The sequence below is a fragment of the Opisthocomus hoazin genome, chromosome 12 (genome assembly GCF_030867145.1).
Source record: "Opisthocomus hoazin isolate bOpiHoa1 chromosome 12, bOpiHoa1.hap1, whole genome shotgun sequence".
Lineage (NCBI taxonomy): Eukaryota > Metazoa > Chordata > Aves > Opisthocomiformes > Opisthocomidae > Opisthocomus > Opisthocomus hoazin.
In genome coordinates this window covers 15,205,895-15,227,292 of record NC_134425.1, presented here as the reverse complement: position 1 = coordinate 15,227,292, position 21,398 = coordinate 15,205,895, and the positions used below count along the sequence as shown (strand labels likewise).

Below are 21,398 nucleotides of genomic sequence, written 5' to 3'. Positions count from 1 at the left end.
TTCTGGAAATGAAGCAAAGGAATTCTCTATGTATTTGCCTCTCCACAATGGTGTCGAGTTTTCTGCAAAAAAAATAGGATAGAGCAGCTGGAAGAGGTAGAAAATGAGGCGATACGTCATGCCAGACACTTTCAAAATCTCGACTGTGGCAGGGAAGGACACGTTAAGGTGTTTTCTTACTGAAATATTGTGTTCTCTTTGCATTTTTAATGCTGATACTTTATTGATTCCATTTATATCAATTTCTTACTTTGATTACTTCAGAAAATGCAGATAAGCAGATGATGCTGGTAATGCTGTCCTAAGCAGCTAGACGGGAGGTAAACCTCAGCGCAGCGTAGGATCCCGAAGTGTAGTTTGTAACCAAAGTGCAAAACGCAGGAGAGGGGAGAGTAGTTTTCAAGTTACTATCGCGCAGTTTGAATAGGTGAGTATTCTCAGCAGCGGCTACAAAATTAAAGGAGGGACGTCTCTGTGCTTCCATCGCAGGTTTCCTGTCAGGTTTTGCAGGGCCAAAAATTAAGGCAAAGGAATCCAAAGCAGATAGGCAATTCTGTGGAAATGGCAGGATTTCACCCTGCAGCAACGAGAAACTTCACAGCTTTGCTTCGAGTAGGTCTGCTGGCAGCTGACAGTGTGCTGGGGCTCACAGACAGGCACTGGCGTTGCTCGACCAATGTAAGAGCTGAGTCTCGACAGATGCTGTGGGATTGCGTCGCCTGTTGAAGGCAGTAGATCGCTCGAGTGTTTGACAAAATGTAGCTTTGTTCTAAGTTTACATTTTTAGAGTAATAACAGTAAAATCTGAGGTGGTGGCTGTGAGTATTTATGAAAGATAATTTCTTTAGAATAGATGGAGCCCCTGTGCACCATACTCACCCATTCCTGACATTTCTGGTTGAGCAAAGATGAAGAAACTAGCAGATTAAAGAGAAAAATAGAATAAACCTTAAGTATATACCATAGCAGAGTTGGGGAGTGCTTCTGAAGTTGGTTGTAGTGCTGGCCTGAGGTGTCCTCTACTGTGTGCAGTGAACTTGTTGGCTGCAATGGAAGCTGACGGTGTTCTGCCCTCGACAGGATCCGGCTCATGCGGAGCAGAAGCAGTAGTTGAGGATTCACTGGTAATGCTGCAGACTCCCAGCTTTGCGCTTGGGGATGGGTCTGAATCAACTCAGTGATGCTGAGCAGGTCCTCTGCACTGCAAGTCCAAGGGGACTGCTCAGTGTCAGTGGAATAAACCCAGAGTGACTCTGTTTACGCGAAGTTATCACTGCTTTGCATGAAAAAAACCCAAAGGCAGAACTTGCCCTGTTGTATTTTCTTTGGCTTCTGCCAAGCAGCAGCACACAGCATCTTCTGCCTTTTACAGATGTTCATTGTTTAATTAGAAAACAAATCAGTCTTCTGTAAGAAAGGGAGATTCCTGACACGTTTCCATTTTCCTTTCTTGCTGCTGCAGGCAATTCTGTTTAACAAAGGAGCCATCGATGCTTGCTTCAACTTGGTCCCTCCAGCTACGGCTCTGGGCTCCTGCTTCACGTTTCTCCCCCAGGAGGGCAGCATTTTGCCAGACGGGCTCCATGTCATCCAGATCTCCTTCAGTTCCACCATTCTGGGGCAGTTCACAGAAGAATTCAGGTTCAGTGTGAATGGATCCCCTGAGCCGGTGACCTTGACCATCAGGTGAGGAGGGTTATAGGAGCTCGGTGGACACATCTGTGATCATCTCCCACCAGCCTCGTCTGGTGGTGGAGTGGAGCAAAAAAGCGTTGTCTGAGGCCTTAGCGTGAGGATGCTAGGATCAGACCTGAGACTAAGAGCCAGGGCTTTTTAACCTTGACTCCAGTTTGAAAACTGTGATTGCAGCAGCAAATGAAGAAGTTTGAAGAATCGTCTGTGAGGGGGGGATGACCATACCATACGTTCTCCATACCCAGTTTAACTCTGAAAGTCTTGGGTTCCTCTGAGAAATGTCTTTGCCTTCACGGTTGAGCCAGGGTGGCTCTGTGCCTTTCCAGGACACTGTCTGCACAGAGTTCAGCAGCAGCACGTTCCTTTTGTGACCCTTTGCCATCTCTGCATAAGGATCCTGGGGCTTTCAATGACACTGCCCATGCTGGATTGCTGTGTAGGAAGGGTGTGGAGATGCCCACAGTCTGGGTTACTTGGGAGCTGGAGTAACTCCTGCTTACAGGTAGCTCGTTGCCCCTTGGGCCGTGGCAGACAGTGTGATGGTATCAGCTCTGGGCAGCAGATGGTCTGAGGTGTTCCCCCTGAGCACACAACGAGGCCAACAGAGCTTTGGGGATGGTTGAGCGATGGGCCAGTCCTGGGGGATTCTACAGCCAGAAGCAGTGTTTTTTAAAATCCTCTGTTAATAAGCCAGACAAAATGGGTAGCAGCAGCCTCACCGTCATCTCTCACGCTAATGCGCTGGGACAAGCTGTCCTCCCGGCTCTTGTGCAGCGAGTGCTGCGGTACCTCCTTTCTGCAGCCAGAAAAGTGCTGATGCGGGAGATGGGGAGCTCTGCAGCAAGTACTGTCACAAGGACCTGGGTGTCATCCCATGGGCTGGTGCCATTGCAAAAGATAATCCTCACCAAGCAAAGGGGAGAGGGGGAAGAGGGGAAAAAAAAAAACCAACTGATGACAGGAGAGGCAAAGTTCACTTCTGGGGACCACAGCACCGTGTGAGCTTGTCCCAGCTGGTCTTAACCATGGGGTGGTGGGATAAGGTGATGCAGGCAGGAAGGCTGATGCTCTGGAGCTCGGGCTGGCTGGGCCTCCCGGGCTGCTGCTGTTGGGAGGCACTAGGACAAGGTAGTCAAGAAATGAAATGAATATGCAGTCGATTTTACCAGTGTGGTAAGGGAAATGGATAAAAAAGAACAACAAGGTTATTACTTTGTGAGAGAAGCATGGCGAGTAGGTCCGTTGACCTCAGTAGAGAAACAATTAGGCTGGCTTTGTGTTTGGAGGGAAAGCGCTGCTTTTTTTGGAAATCAAGAGGGAATATTTCACAATCAAATAATTTATTCTCCTCTGTTCCTCCCCCAAAGTGGTCACAGGATGTTATTGCATAAGCAGCTTTCTCCTTGAGCAAGGGCAGGTTGCGCTTGTAAAGATGCACTTTTCACAGGTCAAATACAGTTTGGGTTGGACGGTGCCCACTGCCTCTGCCCCGCAATGGCCTTCCTCCCGAGGAAGGAAAGAGCTGTCAGCGGTGTAGCTGTCTCTTGGTTTCCCCGCAACTGAACAGAGCGGTCCTGGTTTCTCCACTGATGCCCTGGCTCCCAGTGCCCAGCACATCCTTCGCTTCTCTGCCCTGTTCTCCCAGTACCGCCCTGGGCTCAGTGCAGATCTTGCATCTCGGTGAAAGAGGATTGCTGGTCGTTTTTTATTTATTTCTTCCCCATCCTTGTGCTCCTCATTTTTGTTTGGTGGCTCCTTTGTAGCCCGTCTGATGGTATCCCAGAATCCCCATCTGGTCCCGTACAGCTGTCCCTCAGTGGTGCTTCCCATTGCAGCCCGCTCCTCTGAGATGGCATCTGCCGCCTTGAGTTTTGCCTTGCTGTTGCTTCAAGGATGCCTTATCTCTCATTCTCCAGCCCCGCAACTCAAGCTGTTTGTTTTCAAACTCCTTTGTGACGTCCACCGACCAGGTCAAGCTGAGCCTCCTTCTTGGGGAGGCTTTGAGCACCAGATTTAGTCCCCCATGGAGAAAAACTCCCAGTTCTTTTGAATGGAGGTGAGCTGGCTGGTGGGACACTGGGCTGCGAAGGAAGGAACGGGGATGAGAGTTCAAGTGGTTCCTCTTCTGCCTTGTGTTATCCTTCCTGCTCTGCAAGGACCCTGATCTCCCTGCACAAGTGCATTATTTAATGCTTCTGGAAAACACAGTTGTTGCCAAACCCACTGCTTTTCCCCCGATTTGCTTGCAGGCTGCGGTGTTATCAGCTGTGGTGTGCAGAGCTCGTGGCTGGCTCCTTGCCTGAGCCTTCTGGGCAGCTGTTCAGGTTTAACTGGCTTGAGCCCAGCTCCAGTGCACCCCGCAGAAATGACAGTCACTGCCCCACTTGCCCAGCAAAGCTCACCTGTGGCAGTTTCCCAGTGCGATCCCCAGTCGGAGTTGGTTTGCAGATAGTTTTCCATCATCTCGCTTTGCTCTGTGCGAAGCAAGCTGGTGGGGCTTGGGAGGTGGGTCTGATGATGTGAGGTCCTTGGAGAGGGACCTTCAGCAGCAGCAGGGATTTGCTCCCTGACTTATTCTCAGGAACTGATTTGGCTCCAAGAATCGAGAACGAGCATTGAATTGAAACTCCCGGAAGACAGTTTTTCTGCGTGCTTTTTGACTGTGCAGTCAGAAGATGTCCAAACCAGAGGTGATTATTCTTTCCTTGGAATCCAACCTGACAAGGTCCTGAATGCGTGTTGCTTTGGTGTTTAGAAAGGGCTGCTGGAAATGGGACATCACGGATGACCAGAGGTCCCTCCTGCAGGATGCTGGGGTCTGTTCCCGTGCAGGACAGAGCCGGTGGCAGTCCTGTGAAGAATACTAGAAGGCACCATTCAGTGTGGTCTCTGATTTAACCAAGGGGCAGAGCTGGCGCTGATTGGCATCAGCCATGAAATAAATTAAAGAATGTTGTGTGGCTTCAAGTGCTGGTTTTGGTGGATGTTAGTGGGTTTTGGAGTCTGGAGCACAGCTCCTATACTGAAGGATGAGCAAGGAGGTGTGGTGGGTTCAGGACACCCGTGTTCAGTAGCTTAAGATGTATTGCTCTTGGATGTGTCAGCTGGTGCACTGGTGACAAGCTGATACTTTCCTCCAAGATTCACCTGTCCCCTGTGTAAAACTCTGGCTGCTCTTCTCAGTGGATGTTTGGGGCTCCCCTGGCTTCAGGCCACAAAATCCTGCATGCATAACAATCACATGGATCAAGATCCTCTGAGAAAGATGTTCATGTACTCCACAGAAACACCAGTTCCGGCAAGAAATACCAAAGCAGGGAATCTGCAGCTGGGAAAGTGAGTACAATGGGTCCGCTTTTGTGTGGAGACCTCAACATCATCACGTTACAGATGGGGAAACTGAGGCATGGAGCCAGCACTTGTTCAGGGTCCTTCATCGGGTCGGCAGCAACGTGGGGGGCATACCCTTGGCCCACTGCCCGACATGGTGCCCTAAGACACATCAGCACCTACCAGCTGCAGACTGCTTTGCTTTGGCTGTCTGCATGGACACCATGCTGAGCACAAAGGTGATGGGTTGGTTTGAAACCCGCCATGGTTCTGAGACCAGCTTTTGTCCATCGGAGCGGTGAGGAAAAGCTGAACGCTTTGCGCTTCTCTTTACCCGAGCCAATGCCTCCTCTGCCTGTCTCTGTCCTCACAGGGGCTGCGTCGTCGGACCCACCTTCCACTTCAATGTGCCTGCCCTCCGCTTCGGTGACGTCTCCTTCGGTGAGTGTGCCCCAGGCTTGGACCGCGAGGCGAGAGGTCTGTGTCTCGCCCGAAACAGAGCAATTGCGTTCCTCCGTAGCAGCCTTTGAGGTGTTAAAACCAGGGCTGCCGGCTGCTTAGCCACTATTGGGCCATCAGAAGATCAAATAGGACCAAAGGAATGGAAAGTCGGTATTTTCTGGTGTCCCTCGTTCTCTTCTACCCCAGCCTCCCAATTCTTGGCAGTAGAATGACTGAACGTCCTTGTCCCAGCAGGGCCCGGGGGTTTAAGCCACCTACTAGCCTGTAGCTTCTCTGGGGGAATGTTCCTCTTGATAGGCAAGGACACCATTTAACCGCTTGACCTTTAGTGTGAGGTGTTAATTAGTGCTGTGAGGGCACCTCGCTATCATCTACCAGGCAATATGTCCGAGCAATAGCTCTGCATCGGGCACTGAGGTCCTCAGAGACATGGGCTCCTGCTCCTTCCCCGCCGAAAGCCCAGCCCTGCTGACAGAGCCGGTGGTGAGCATCCAGAGCGTCTCCCTTGAGATGCAGAATCTGGCTCTCCGTCTGTCTCACAAAAGGCTTTTTGCAGAGATGATCTAAAGTTTCGATGTGGAATCAGTAGTGGATTTATTGAAGGGTCATCATCATTCTATGCCCGGGATGCCTCTGTGTCTTCATGCTGTTCGTGGACTTTGTAAGAGAACTCCTTGCCTTCCCTGAGCTGCTTCCTCCCCTCCCTCCGTCACTGCTCTGCTGCTGCTTCATTTCCTTCGGAATAAATAAAACAACGTGGAACGCGCTGGGCAGAAATAGGTTTATGTAATGGGAGATTCATCCTGCTTAATCCGATTTCATCAATAAGGCCCTTTCAGCTGAAGGCAGCTGTTTGTATTTTTGCTTCTTGGAGCTGTGCTGCTGACTGCTGTCTGTGTCTGGAGACTGCAGTCTCCTTTGGGATCAGGAAGTCCGTGTTTGTGCTTTTTTGTGCCCCTCCTGCCTCTCTGCCGGGGCCCTTGCTGGAGGTGGGCAGTGCTCGCTGTCGATGGGCACGGATGAACTCTCTGCTGTGCCCACAGCTGGTTTTCCTCCCGGTCTGTATGCGGATACCACTCAGTAAGCAGCCCATGGGAGATGTCTCCTTCCCGCAGAGCTGGCCAGCCAAGCCAGATGTCCGCTACAGCACAGGCTGTGGGCTGGTGTCCTGTCTCTGGAGAACGTCCCCACCCGGTTGTGTCACTGGGGCGTCACGGAAAGCGAGTGTTAAAGCTCAAGCGATGCAAGCCTTTGCGGGCAGTAATGAAAGCCAGCGTGCAGCACGGATGTGATGGCCCTGTTTGTGTTAGGTGAGGTGAGGCACGGCTCCTGCTGAGTTCTCAGCAAGCATCAGGCTTGCCTCAGGTGAAGCAGGCTGCAGATTGTCACGTGCTCAGTCTGGTGGCACCGAAACAGGAGGTGCCGTAAGAATCCTGCCTAGAGGATCTGCATCACAGTGCTCTGCATCGTGCTGGAATTCCTGATTCCCCCCATCCTTTCAGTTACTGTAGCTGCTCCTTGCTGACAATATGCTGCTTTCAATATTGAAAACAGTGAGAGTGCTCACAGGGTTAACAGGGAATTTTATGGGTTGAATTTTCAGAATAAATGGTCTGTTGGGGTGTGCACTTGTAAGTCAGAAGTAATTGGTGCTGGTTTTGGGGCAGAGGAGAGGGCTTCTCAGTTAGAGAGAGAGAAACTTCTGGTGTTCAGCATCGCTGAGAGTGGGTGTTGCCAAGGAAGCAATCCCTGTGATCAGCAGAAAAGGGAACTGAATTGACGATTAATTCCTTGCTTAGCTTCTCAGCTATAATTCAGATTGAAAAGAGCTAAACTCCAAGCACGGTTTTATCAGAACGGGATATTCACACAGGGAATCACAGGATAATCGGTGCATAAATCCACATTTGTGTTGTTGTCCTAGGCTTTCCTCGCACTTTGTCCTGTTGCCTCACGAACACCTCCCTGGTGCCCATGACTTTCAACCTGCGCATTCCCGGGGACGGCCAGGGTGAGCCCAGCGTTACCAGTTTTGATCAGGTGTCGGACAACACTCGCCCGTCCTGGAGAAAGGGACTTCAAAGTCACGTCAAGCCAACCGAATTCACCATAATGCCCTGCAAAGGGACCATCCGTTCCCAGGGACGCCTGGATATCCAGGTAGGGGAAGACTCCGACCCTAGTTACTTCAGCAGGTGGAGCTGAAGCTTCGCCGAGGTACGAGAGGGCTTTAGCATTGCTAGCTTTGGGCGTAACGCCAGTAAGATACGTGCACTGGTGTTAGGCTTTTGTCGGCTGGGTTACTCTGGGGCTTTTCTGAAGGAGCGCTGTTTTGTTTCCAAAATCGTGAGCTGAAGGTCTTGTACTGTGTAGTCAAGTCCAGAAGCCATTCATGTGTTTTTGAGAGCTGCTTAGAGTGGTTTCTTTGATTTGAAGTGGGCAGAGGAAGGATAAGGACAGAAGGTGACTGTTAAAAAGAAAGGTGTCATTGTATAAAGCAGTTCGCTTTTCTTCCCAGCCTTATTTCTCCTCTCCTGTTGAGCAGGAGGAGCTGTGTTCACTGCGGGAATCTCCAGTGGGGATGAAGAAGCTCTGGCAGCCATGAACTGTGCAGCAGCTGCTCAGCCACGTTTTGCCTCAGCTTCCTGTTGTAAAGCTGAACTTATTCTGTAGAAGTCAACAGATTCCCTCTGGGTTTATGCTATTGTAGTCAAGAATAAAAATTACCCCCTTGATTTTAATATAGTAGTGAGTACAGCGTTAGTCTGAGCCTTCATTTAGCTTACATAGGCCCTGATAACCGCCAGGCGTATTTAACGAAGCAGATATTGTCAGAAGACTTTTGTTACTCCCAGAGACTGTGCTCTTCACACGGAGCAGTGGAAGAACTGGAGCAAAATGCTCTCTTTCCTTCCTGTGGAAGGAGAACCGGAGGACACCACGTGTGGACGATGGCTTTTGGGAGCGATGAGGTGTTTGATGCTCTTCTCTTCCACCAGGTCACCCTGTGTTCCAACACTGTGAAGAGTTATGAGCTGGCGCTGGTGGTGGACGTGGAGGGTGTTGGCAAGGAGGTGTTGGCCCTGCCCCTCACAGCCAGGTATCAGTGCTTTCCATGCAGCTTGCCCTCTCTCCTCGTGCATCCAGCACTAGCACGCTGCCTTGCAACACGCTTCGCTGGCTCTGGCTCCAAATGGGAAGCGTTAATGAGCTGGTTCTGCCCAGCTAGAGATGAGAAAAGCAGTGCTTTGAGAGCAGTCCATGTTGAGAAGCACCTGTGCTCAAGGGACAGGCATAGCCCTGAGCCTTTTTCTAAAGGGGACAGTAATTATATCCATTACTGGCCTATTTTTTGGTGCTTGAGGTCTAACAAATTTTCAAAGGGCCATCTCTCCTTCTTTTCCTGCAAGTGGTGGACTTGGTCTAAGGGAAGATGTCCCTGCTCATGGGAGGGGGGTTGGAAGCAGGTGACCTTTAAGGTCACTTCCAACCCAAACCATTCTGTGATTCTATGATTTGTGCTGTGTTGCAGCCAAAATGGAAAATTGGTTTGGGACACAGCAAGCAGCCTGCTGAGAGCTGGTGTCTGGTTCAGGTAACAAAGGAACAAAAAGAAGTTAAAGGCGATTTACTACTGTGGGGGTATTAAATGTCTGTTGGACAGTGACAAATGTGTGGTATCTCTAATTCCCTTTCGGTCATCTCTCCATCTAGATGCGTAGTTCCTCCGCTGCAAGTCCTCAACCCCGTCGTGACGTTTGGACGGTGCTTTCTAAAGTTCCCGTATCAGCAGATGCTGACCCTTGTGAACGACAGCGATCTTCCAGGCTGCTACGGGGTTCTTCCACAGGTTTGGCATCGCATCCTCTCCTGCCCTCAGATGTTATCGAGGGTTTTGGATAAGACCGTGCTAGTTTGTATTCAAGTAGGTTCCTCTTCTCACCTGGAGGTTTGCTGAGAAGAGGAACCTACCTGAAGATGAAGTTTAGGGAGCAGTTTATACTGTGGTCTTTGGGGTGCTTTCACGCAGCAGAATTTATGGGGTCGTGGAAAGCTGCTGGAAGGAGACTGCCAGCACAGGAGTGGGTGTCTGTGGATGCAGCGGCTTTTGGACCCTGTGAGGATGCTAAGCCCATACAAGTCTTGCATCTTGTTTTGTCCCTTTCTGCTTTCTCCTAGGGATTTTTAAAAATGTATGAATTGCTGTTGTGGTAGATCTCAAGGAGTTTAAAGTTTTCTCAGAGGTGCCTCTGAAGCTGGGTTTGATTCTGTCCCTCGTAGGAGCACACAGAGGGTGCTGCCGTGTGGTACTCCAGCCCCGTGCCGTGTGGGATCATCCAGCCTCGCAGCTCAGTGCAGGTCCCGGTTACACTGGAAGCCCAGGTGACGGGAGAGCAGGACACCGTCGCTCATGTCACGGCGTTGGGGAGCGAAGGGTCCCAACTGGTGAGTCCTCGTGGGTGTGGGCCTTTGTGCCACTCTCCTTGGTGGGCTGCGGACAGACAGGGTTGGGAACTCCAGGGATCCTTCCTGAGAAAACGAGCTTGTAATAGATGAGCCATGTAGACAAGGAGGGGAGGGATTCATGGCATGAGCAACAGCTGACATCTAGAAGAGGAAGGGTGGTGTGGAAGAGTTTGGTATGGAAGGGTGGTACGGAAGAGTTCATGGGGCCAAACTCTTTTCAGTGGTGCCCAGTGACAGGACAAGGGGCAATGGGCACAAACTGAAGCAGAGGAAGTTCCAGCTGAACACGAGGAAGAACTTCTTCACTCTGAGGGTGATGGAGTACTGGCCCAGGCTGCCCAGGGAGGTTGTGGAGTCTCCTTCTCTGGAGATATTCAAGACCCGCCTGGACGCGGTGCTGTGCAGCCTGCTCTGGGTGACCCTGCTTTGGCAGGAGGGTTGGACTGGATGACCCACAGAGGTCCCTCCCAACCCCCACCATTCTGTGATTCTGTGATCTGCTTAGGCAGGTGATAATCTAAGAGTCTGACACAGTGCTTAATTATGGATGTGTGAGATGGGATAACGAGCCCAGTCTGGAACCCAGCACGATCCCTGGGTCTCGTACTCTGCTGTGTTATTTGCTGAGCAGCAGCTGCTGCTTCGTTTGGACTTTTGTTCTGGAGTACACAGGAACATCCCTCGATGCTGCTAAATCAAGCGCTGTGTGAGAAACCGTGCTGAAAGCCAGACCCATGGCGTCTGAGAAATACCCATCGCATCTCTTTGCCAAAAGCCCCAGCGAGAGAGACGTGAGTCTCCGCACTGCTTCCATCTGGAGCACAGGGACTTTATTTCTGCCAAGCTTGGAAATGGATGAGGCAAAGCTTTCCTGGGCTAAAACCTCCTAAACGGGGTTGTTTGCGTTCAGGCATACACAACAGCAGCAATGACAGCAGAATGTGGGCAGGAGAACATTGTATGTAGTGTCCTGGCTTCATCTAGCTGAAATCTAGAACAAATTTAGTTAGGTAAACTTGAATTTAAAATGATAACGACTTTTGAAGCAGCTGTTTTGAAGTGTCTTATCCTCTCTCTGAGCATGACAGAGAATGTCAGAGGGTTGCTGGGAACCTGAAGCTTTCTGTTATGGAAAGGAAGGCCGGCATTTTGAAAGTGGTCGAAAGGGGTTTAAACTTTCAATAGAACAAAAGGAAATGGTGCTGCTAAATCCCCCGGATGCCCGGGAACATCTCAGCCCAGGCCATTGTGGAAGTGCCTGGAAATCGGTCGTCAGGAGGGCCGGGCAGGGAAGTCTGGAGTTTGACAGAACAGTTGCTCAGAAACAGAAGGCAGCATTCCCTTAAAGCAGAGGGTTTCTCCCCACTAGAATAAACGAGCTGTGGCCCGAAGGGCTGGAGAATCCTAAGCTGTCCCTAAAGAAACGACCAGCACGAGACTGAGCAAGCCTGTGCGCCTGTGAAGTTGACCATCAGCATATGCAGTGTCTGCTCGGTCACTGCTAGCGCCCAGCCAGTGCGGTTAGAAACCTGGCTGGGTGTGTTGCCAGCACAGACGTGAGTTTCTGGCTGCAAGGCGAGATCCGTTGCATTTCGTATAGCCCTGCCCCATAGCTTGGGTGGTGTTTCAGTCCTTCCATGGTCCAGAGCTGTCTGGGCGAGCACAAAACAGCTAACCACCTTGCTAAACGTCATGCACTGGTGGCAGATCCTACCTGTATCATACAGTGCAAACCTGACCTCAGGGGAATCGCTGCAATGTGTTCCAATAAAGCAAAATATAGATTTGCTCGTCTCAGGTTATGCCGTCTGGTATTGATACCAAGTCTTTACACAGTTAGGTGAAAAATCATACGGATCCAGGTTGTGTAGGGTCCCTCTGTGGGTCTGTTGCCCAGTATTTCGTTTGCAGGTGGCTACATGCCGGCTTCAGTTTGGTGTGAGTCATCTCCTGCATTGGGAGCTAACAAAACACAGCCCTGGGGTTACTGGGAGCAAGGCAGGCTCGTGTGCCCCGGGCAGGGGATCAGCAGCTGACCGCTATGAGAATGAGGTGGTCACTCAAACCATGTCTGTCTGCCGGGGACAGATGCTCTTCACTCCTGAATGATGAGCTGTGACATTAAATACCCATCGGCAAAGCCCGCAGCACTGTTGGGGGTGTGTGTGGATGTGTGGCAGGATTACCAATGGCAAAGTTGCCATCTCCTTTTGCTCCCTTTCCCCACGTGTCACGTTGTCTGTAAAGCTGTTGAATGGAGTTTTTCTTGTCCCTTTTGAGAAGACTGTAGATGAAAGGGTTTTTACAAGTCCTTTCCTTGGTGAGGATCTGTCGTGCTAGCACACACTCTGATTGAAGCCAGCCAGCTTGGGCGTCCTCCAGATGTTGTTCTGCTCATCTCCAAAGGGTTCTGCCCTGCCTTTGCTGCTTCTGCCCCACTGTTGCCTGGAGGCAAAGCCAGCTGGTGAGGCACAACTCTTCCCTCCAGCTCCTCCTTCCCTGGAGTCTGGGGCAGCATCACCAGCCTGCAGCTTTCCGTGCCTCCCTTCTCCTGGCAGGGTAAAAGGTCCATCAGCGTGCATGGCTTCAGCTCCTTATTTCTGAGCTACCAGCCTTGGTACGTGATTTTCGGCTCGCTCTTGCACAGCATCCTGTCAAAAACGAGTATTTGTGGCTGCCGCTCCTTCTGCCTGGGTTGGACTGGTGATTCTGACAGCTGTCAATGCCGCTTCCTTCAGCCGGGCATCAGGAAAGGTTTGACATCATGGGGGCTGCTTTCTTTTGTGGTTAAATCATACTCCATGCCCCGCAGTGAATCATACAGCAGCCTGTCAGCGTTGGGAGTTCTGTGCATTCAGATCCTGTAAAAGGGTTGGGGTGTTTAGAAGTGGTGAAATCCAGCCAGGCTGGATAAATTCTCGTTGTTTGCAATGATGCAAGAAGGTGGTTGAGCAAAGGGATCTGCGTTCCCCCTCCAATAGTCCGTGCAGTACTGCAAGAACGGGACTTTTGGGTCTCACACTGTCAAAAGAAAAAAATCCCGCTTGGATGGTGTAACTGATAATTAAAGTCTGTTATTCATGTAGTACCAGGAACACACATAAGCACAAATCAGAGTCAACTAATGTATGTGATCTCAGCTCTGAAGAGCCGGCTTTGCCGCCAACTGGTGCTGCTTTTCTCAGGCGCAGCTCCGGGGATGCGCAGAGAGTTCCTCTCCAGGCATGGCTGTGCAGCAGCAGAAGTCGGGGCGGGTGGTCTGGGGCAAGACGGAGCAGGAACAGGAGCGGGAGCAGGCACGGGGGGGAGGAAGGAGAGCTCACGGTGGGGAGGAGGGGTGAAAAGGCAAGGGTGGGAAACTGGATTTGTTTATCCCCTGATAACAGGAGCTTGTGGCTTGCAGATGGGATCACTCTAGATCCCACGCTTGCTCCAGGCCTTCCGTTTTGGTCTTACAATACTAAAAACTTCGAACAGCTCTAATTATCCCCCAGTCTAGGAGTACCCTTAGAGCTGTCTAATCTTTTTAAACTTTCCCTGTTTTTTCTTTTTTGATCTTTCCTGCCTGCTTCCTGGAGCAGAAAATCCACTTAGTGAGCATTGGAGAAGGACCAGTTGTCTACGTGCGTCCGAGTAAGATAAATTTTGGCAGTATCCAAGTTCTACGAGATGCTTCCCGAACTCTCCACCTCTCCAATCAGAGTGTCATCCCTGCATCCTTCTGGGCAGAGATGGTAAGTGTCTGTGGGGCTATTTTCCAACAAAAATGACTGGTCTGTAGCAGCCTGTGGCTTGATTTGTATATGCAGCATTTCCATTTTTCTGTCTGAGAGAGAAAGCAGAATATTCCATCACAGCTCAGCAAAAGGAGCCTGGCCCTGGGGGCAGTTTTAGCTGGGGGACCTCTCAGTAAAACAGGTAATTTGCTTAGATGTTTGAGCAGAAGTGAGTCTGGATCAGTTTTACAAGTTCTCCCTTCATTTTGTGGAAGGTATTTAGCTCCGAGTTTCACACCTACTGGGGGCCAGACTGTCTGGGTCATTGCACAAAAATATACATGTGAGGGTCATGTACCTCCTTGAGTCTGTGGACTGTGCAGCGTTGCGGAGCATCTCTGGAGAACAGCTGCAGGAAAGGCTGTGTAATTCATGGAGGCTGCGTGGGGTGACAAGCTGCCATAGCAGGAGCAGAGCTTGGCTGCTTCCCTGGCAGGGGGAGCGGGGCTGATGCAGCCGGGAAGGGCTTGTGTTCCGAGGCTGGGTGGGATGTTCTCCCCGTGGAAGGGGAGATTGGGGCAGGAAAATGGGGTTTAGAGGAGGTTTGTGCTTCTCTGCTGGGTGGGTTGGGCTCCTGGGGCTGGTTAACCCAGGCTGAATTGCCCTCTTGCTGCTTTTCCAGCTGTTTGACTCCAGTTCCTGTGCCCAGGAGGATAAATGTAACCTCAAAATGGGTGATTCCCACTGCAGCTTGCTTTGACTCCACGATGCAAATCTCCTTTCCATCTCTGCAGAGAGCAAGCTGCCTCAAATGGGTGGTGCTGGTGTAGAAGTGATGCTTTTTGCATGCTTGTACCCAAGACTGACCCTTGGAGCTGCTTAGGTCCTGTTGTAATGCCTTCCCTCCCTCCCCTGGGTGGCTTGCAGGAGTAGATCTGCCTCTCCATTGCCTCAGTGCCCTCATTTCTGGGGTTGGGCAATAAATCCTATTCTGCTGCACTGCTCTCTCTGCAAATATTGTGCTAATCAATAAGTAGAACAATAATAGGAGGTGGTTCAGGGCTGGTTTCTTTCCCTGCAGTAAAGGTGGACTCAGGTGCTCCTTAGTCCCCCCTGCTGACTTTACGGGGTGGAGCTACCCCACAGGGAGCATCTCGGCTTCTCAGGATGAGCATCTTGAGATGCTCAAGGAGGCAGGTCCTGGAAACCTGCTCGGTCTGGAACCCAAGTCTTCTGTTCTCTAGGATGCCAAAGCTGCTGCTTTGATTTCCTGCTCGGAGATGGCTGCTGGACGGGGAGCTGTCATTTTCCTGTCTCCCATCTGATGGCTAATCTCGAAACCGTGGCTGTTTGCAGTTAGGCTGATAGATCATGGTCCCCATGTGGAAGAAAGAGCTATTGATTGAAGTTTTCACAGCAGCGTTGGATCAGCAATGTTACAGCACACTGACTGGCAGCTGGACAAACTGAGGGAGATTAAATTAAGGGGCAGCAACAGGGCAAGTAAAAGGCTGGTGTCATCTTCAAAACAGAAAAGGAAAATGCCTTAATGCAGATTGCCATGCCGCTGCCTGGGCGATATCCTTAACCAGCATGTGCAAATCGCTGCTCCTGTCAAGTCAAGCTTTCTTCTTGTTTGATGGGAGAAAAGAGCATTATCTGAGCAAGCAGAGATGGTTTCTGTGGATATCTTCACTTTGGGATAGCAATTTAAGGAATTACCTGTCATAGCCCGTGAGCAGAGGCTTTCCCGTACCCCTCTCTCTGTCAGATGAGTTGCAGGAGCAGCACTGAGCATCTCCGCTGCCGGAAGGGAATAAATAAAAAATCTCCAAAGCTGTGCGTTGAGATGGGGCTTTTGGGGTTTGAAAAGGAGCGTGGGTCTTCATGCCCTAGTTCTCTGTTGGCTTATCGCTGCTTGCCAGGGTATGTGCAGGTCTGTGACCCGTGGGACCAGTGTGTCGTACCGGGCTCATCCACTGATCCCTGTGTCTGTCCAATGTGCGTTTGCTTGTCAGAGTGCTTTCCCAGCTGCCAGACAGCCTGGCCTGCCAGAGCATCCTCTGGACCAGCCAGGGGAGGGCTGGCCTTTATTGTGGGTGGAAAAGACTGGAGGAGTAGGTCGATATGCAGGAGCTGTTGCAGCTCAGCTGGGGGCTGATGTGACCTGCTGAGGAAGGTGGTTGTTTCTCCTCCTCGCTGCTGTCATTGTCTTCTCCTGTTTCCCTAAGCATCTGATTTTTGCTGTATTGACAAGTGCAAAAGAGTTGTATTGATTAATGGAAGTGTTTGCTCTCCCCGCAGAAAGGCAGAGAGGAGAAAGCATCTTTCTCTGATCATTTCCTACTAGTTCTTTGTTGCGCTGTCTTCTCGGGGATCTTTTCGTTTGGCTGCTGCGGGTGACATCTCTTGGTGTCGTGCAAGGCAGCTGCACATCACACCAGTGTGACCAGGAAAGAAAAAAGCAGGCATAGGGGATAGTTTTTGTTAATCAGCGACAGCTTTCTTCTGCCTGCATAACCACCGTGCTGGGTCTGCTATGCGCTGCCGCGGGGAGGCAAGCGGTGGTTTCCCGGTGCCTTGTAATGAGGGGGGAGAGAGAAAACCTTTCTTGGGGTCCTGTCTCCTTTGGCGTGATCCTTCGTCTCCCTAATCCAGCGTCGTCTGCTTCTGATGGGGCTCACGGATCCCCTTCCACGCTCCCAGGGATGAGCTGCTGTCATTCAGCTGGAGTTGACATCACAGAAGAGACCAACTTTTGTTTACTTTACAAAAAAAAAAAACCACAAACCCAAACCTGTAGCTGTTTATCTTCTCACTGAGATCCACTGGAGAAAAGTCAGCTGATATCCAGGCAGCGTAATAAAGACTATTGGTCAAACTCGGTGTCAGCAAGAAGAGAACACGCATTTCCCATTCCCATGCTTGCCTCTCTCCTCATTAGTGCAGGATTTGTTTCATTTACTAATTTCATTGCTTATTATCTCAAGCTTTTGACGACGTTCCCTTTAGTAAAGAAACAGCCATATGGAGAGACAGCAAAACAGGGAGATAAACTTAAAACCAGCGCTGATAAAGGGATGCCGCTTTAGTGATTCTGTTTCTTGTTCTGGCTGACAGGTGATTTTGTGGTTATCCGAGCGAACTGCGCAGGCTGCAGGGAGGGAAGGCTTTGAAGAGCGTGTCCACATTGTTTGGAGCTCTATCTGATGGCTCTCACTGAAGTTGGAGCAGACTTGAATTGGCAAGAGAGTGGTTTTTAAATCTGCTGTAAATTACTTCATTTTTTTTCTCCCCCAAGCAACAGAATAATTAGCCAGCCCATTGGTGTTTGCTCATAGCGAGGCACAGGCAGACAGTGCCGTGCCCTTCAGATGGTACCTGCAATGCTAGTTAGAAATGAGTATTAAATTCACTTTCACTTATGGGCAGCACAGGCCCTGAATATGTGGTCTCTTCCAAGGTGAGCATGGCTTTTGAAGGTAAGATGTGTAGGCTTAACTCTTTCCAGAGCTGTCTCACCAGAGCCTCACGGTGCTCTGAAAGCTCCCCTTTAGACTTAAAGCATAGGTTTGGTTTTTAAAGGCTTGTGTTTTGCTGATACAGCAGTACCAGTTTGCTGATTTCCATCCAGGCTGGACCATGCCTGGAAACTCATGGTCATCAACAGGGATCAGGACCAGGAGCATCCAGTCTTGTGCCGGTGACCAGTTGTATGAAAACCTGAGGAAGGTGGAAGGCTGTGCCCATCCTGGTGTTGCACAGGCTTAGTCCAGGGCGTGTAGCTCTTAAAAATGAGAGCAGAGCTTTGGAGGAGACCTTTGGAAAGGTGCCTGAAACCTGGCCACAGGGGAGAGGGATTGTTTTTACCACATCAGGTATCTTGTATGAGTTCATGCCTATTTGAAATTGCTGTATTTCAGTCATCGAAGAAATTGTTGTTCTGCTTGTCTAGGGGAAACGAAACTGGTTGTCTTGTGCTGCACCCATTGGCCAACTGAATTAAAGAAGGGGGGAAGTCTGCAAGGCAGTTGTTCTCCTGCTAGCAAGAGTGACTCAGCAGAGTGCTTTTCCCAGGGGAAAAGCAGGAGGAATTTGGTTATTGAATGTTGTGCTTGGCAGCAGCCAGCCAGCCCATGTCCTGGCTGGAGAACCCTGATGTGCGGACTGGTGGCACTGGGCTCCCCAGCCCATGGGGAGGGCAGATGGCATCTGGAGGGGCAAGCTGTTGACAGGGGACACAAATGGAGACAAGCTTCATTAGCTCAGCAGCCTGCTGTTACCTGAGCCAAGTGTGACGAAGTTGGCTCCATTGTCGGTGGCAGTGAACACCACACTTCATTTTTTTTAGAGGCTCTGCCTTTTCATTCCGTAAAATGTCTCCTTGGTTGTGCTCTGGGGCAGAGGCTGAACCGAAGCGTTCCCCATGCTTTTGCAGAGGAGATAGTCGTGCTGAGGTGCCAGGAGGAGGTTGGTGGGAGCATCTAGCCAGCCTCACGCTCCCATCTCCACTGTCCGCTGGGCTCGGGGTGCTTCAGGGCTGTTTTCTGCCACTGGCGATTTGCCGGAGGTTAAAAAGTAGCTTTGAGATGCAGAATGTTGGGACTGCTAAAACACCTGGGACAAGGCTCTGCGCACAACTGGTGTGGGACGGTTTTATTTCCTCTTGAAGGAAATTCTTCCTTATTTCCCTCTTCAGGGGTTTTATTTCCTCTTCGTGCACAACCTCCACAGGGAGCGAAGGGCCCGCCTGACACGGTGTGAGTGCTCTGTCACTAGAGCTATGGCTTGGTAAGAAGTCCAGCTGCATTTTTAATAACAAGCTCTGTTTGCTTATGCAAGCCAGAGCGAGCAGATCCCTTGAATTAACTAGCTATAAGGAGCTTCAAGTGACCCAAGTGTGGTGGCTCCTCAGTCATCCCTCAGGGCAGCCATCCATCCATCCATCCATCCATCTCTCAGATGCACGCTGGTGTCTACTATAACCAAATTTTGGCAGCTCTTACTCACAGTGGAAGCCTGTCCTGGGAGAAGCTAATGATCTCAGCATTGAACTTCTTGATTGAAGTGATTGATCCCAACCTTGCCTAGCACTCAAGGACTCGGATGTCCAATAGTGCGAGCTCCTGCAGGGACAAAAATAGCGGCCGTCTTTGTCTATCTCGTGCGTGCAGCGATTGCATCATTTTTCAGAGCAGTCAGGGATAAGCAAGTAGCAGGGCTGTTGTCAGAATTTAGATCTTGGTCTCTAAAGCGATGGAGGTTTTTTAGCATGGCTCCAAGAGATTTCTCGTCTCTGGAACACAGCCTGCATGGGTGCAGGCAGAAGCTGACACAGAAACCAGAGTGGATCTGGCCCGGCAGAGCCTTTCATTCCTGGCAGGTCTCTTGCTCAGCGATGCGCTGTGCGGCCCCTTGGACCCCCACTGAATGCTGTCTGAGGGAAGGAGGGCGCGATGCAAGTCACGCTCCTCCCTGGTGGGCTGTTGGCCTGGCAGGGCATGGTGGGTCTGTGCTGGTTCGCCCTGGGAAGTTCAGAGTCTGGCTCCATCGAGACAGCCTATCGTTATTCCCTGGTAATAGTTTCTTGGGTACAATTTACTGCCCGGCTTGTTGCCAAGCTTTGATAAATGAGCTTTGTCAGATAGCAGACTGCAGATTCACCTCTGGAGCAGAGCTATCAGGTCTCCTTTTCAAGCGAGCTACCCCGTGCCAACGTGAATCAGAGGAAAAGCTGTACATTAATGTCAACGAACACCCAACACCCACTGGCTTGGCGTGAATGCATTGGCTGGGTAGCCCTTGGCTGATGGCAGCACAGTGGATGCCTCTGAGGCTGCACGGGGTGGAGGGACAGCAGAAGAGGGGTGGTGGGATCCTGTGTGCTCAGTGAGCTCAGTCTCCTCGTGTCTACCTGCCTGGGGTTGTGGGCGTCACTGGCCTTTGAGGGGACAGTGAGTTTGGGGCTGATTTTTTTTTTTGGATGGAGTTTCTATGGCTGTAGTCTCTCTGAGCAGGTGGAGCTCTGCTGACAGGCTTTGCTCTGTTTGCCATCTTCCAGTCTAGCTGGAGGCCCTGAGTTCAGCCTGGTTTTCCAGCACTGCTGCTCCTCTATAGCTGAGGAATACTGGGGGCACAGAAGACAAAAAGATACCAAGACAGACCTCAAAGGGAATATAAGAATATTCCCCAATGGAGTACCACGTCCCAAACCAGGAGGGTGGAGTGTAGGTTGCAGGTAATAATGAGTGTGGAATATGTAGGAGTGAAAAAAGCCTAGCCTGGTCCTCATGGAGAAGCAGAGCCCCAGCGTTTGCTCTGTGCCAACTACCTTCCTCCATCCCATTCGCATCTTGCTGCTTTTTTTAAGACTTTCTCTTGCAGCTTTAGAGGATGAATTAACTGGAGCTGAGTTTCTGAATTTTGTGAGCACCTAGAATAGTTTTTGCTGTCTCTGGCGTGCTCCATCCTGGGCTGCGGGGCTGCAGACCTGACCTGCTCTCCACGCAGGGCACAGCCAGCCTGAGGAGCTGTTGTAGCTGGGGCACCTACGCTTACTGCTGGGACCCTGAATGCTCAGCAAGCTATTGCTTCCCTGGCCTCCAGCTAGTCTTGCCCTTGTTAGAAGAGGTCACTTGGGGGGTTATTTAAAATGCTTCCTGTGGCTTCAAAGTGCTGCTTTGGTGTTCTGATGGTCTTCTCCCTTGGACTGGCTGGTGTCCTGTTAGTGCTGCCTGCCTGGCAGACAGAAGCTTGAGCTAACTTCACCTGGATCAAGCACGGGCTTGGGTCAGGCCTCCAAGCACACGGTTTCTTTCTATTAAAAAAAGGACAAAACCTCTTCTCTTAGAATACTGTCGAATTCTGGGTGAGTAGTGCCCATCGTCCCAAATGCAGCAGTGAACTGTGGGGTGCGGGTGCCACCAACACCGCGATGGACACTTCGAAGCCACACATCTACATCCCGGCGCATTTCACGCTAGCTAGGGAGCATTGCATTCACTTCTCCTCTCTAAGCTTGCTCCCTGTGGGTGTGGTTTTAGGCAGGTGGGGGGTCCAGCACCTTTATTGCCTCATCCGTAGGGGGAGGTCAGTGAGAAACCGGAGGAAGTGAGTGCTTGGGAAGCCCAGGCCATTCCCACAGGGCATGCGTCTTGCAGTTTTCTTCCTGCTTATTGCTTTACTGCCCTGCAATAAACCTTTATAGCTAAATTTTCCAAAGCGGAGGGCACTGGGGCACCTCGCTGCAGCTGATGAGCAGTGAGAACTGCGTGTTTCGGTCTTTCAGGGGCTGTTGAGCAGTGCTGCCTAACTCTTGGCAAAGAAGACTTTGGTGTTGGGGTTTTGATTAACCGGGTTTGCAGTATTATTCTTCAGGCTCTCAGCAGTGTTCCTCAGCCGTGTGGCTGCTGTGGTGGGGTTTGAGCAGTCCTGGCTTCCTCTGGCCTTGAGCCTTCATGCAAACCCGGCTGCCGTTGTCGGGAAGCCTGGGGAGATAGAGTAGCTTCCCGTGGCAAGCGCTCCAAAGGAGAGACTGGAGGGGGAATGGCCTTCTGCTGAGGAAGAGCAGCCCTTGGGTTGGGCAAAACTGGGTTAATGAAGTGAGTTTGTTAAAGGAGGGTAAAATACAGGTTGTATGAGCTCCGGCATAGTTGCTGCTTCCCGATGCCATACCTTAGATTTCGGGGAACTAAGCCTTTATGCTTTATACCGTCACATCTTTAGTCC

The 21,398-nt window shown here is 50.8% G+C and overlaps 1 protein-coding gene across 2 annotated transcripts in view; it reads left to right on the top strand.

Annotated features, from left to right (window-relative positions):
* Positions 1 to 21,398, top strand: part of LOC104328627 (hydrocephalus-inducing protein homolog) — a 155,061-nt gene that overhangs the window by 56,495 nt on the left and 77,168 nt on the right. The window contains exons 11-17 of one of the 2 annotated variants that reach the window (XM_075434192.1): positions 1,463 to 1,686; positions 5,399 to 5,466; positions 7,412 to 7,647; positions 8,487 to 8,587; positions 9,202 to 9,337; positions 9,769 to 9,933; positions 13,536 to 13,688. In XM_075434192.1, coding sequence (XP_075290307.1) covers positions 1,463 to 1,686; positions 5,399 to 5,466; positions 7,412 to 7,647; positions 8,487 to 8,587; positions 9,202 to 9,337; positions 9,769 to 9,933; positions 13,536 to 13,688 — 1,083 coding nt within the window. Of the gene's footprint in view, positions 1 to 1,462; positions 1,687 to 5,398; positions 5,467 to 7,411; positions 7,648 to 8,486; positions 8,588 to 9,201; positions 9,338 to 9,768; positions 9,934 to 13,535; positions 13,689 to 21,398 lie in introns of those variants that run through there. The other variant, XM_075434194.1, reaches the window with a different exon arrangement.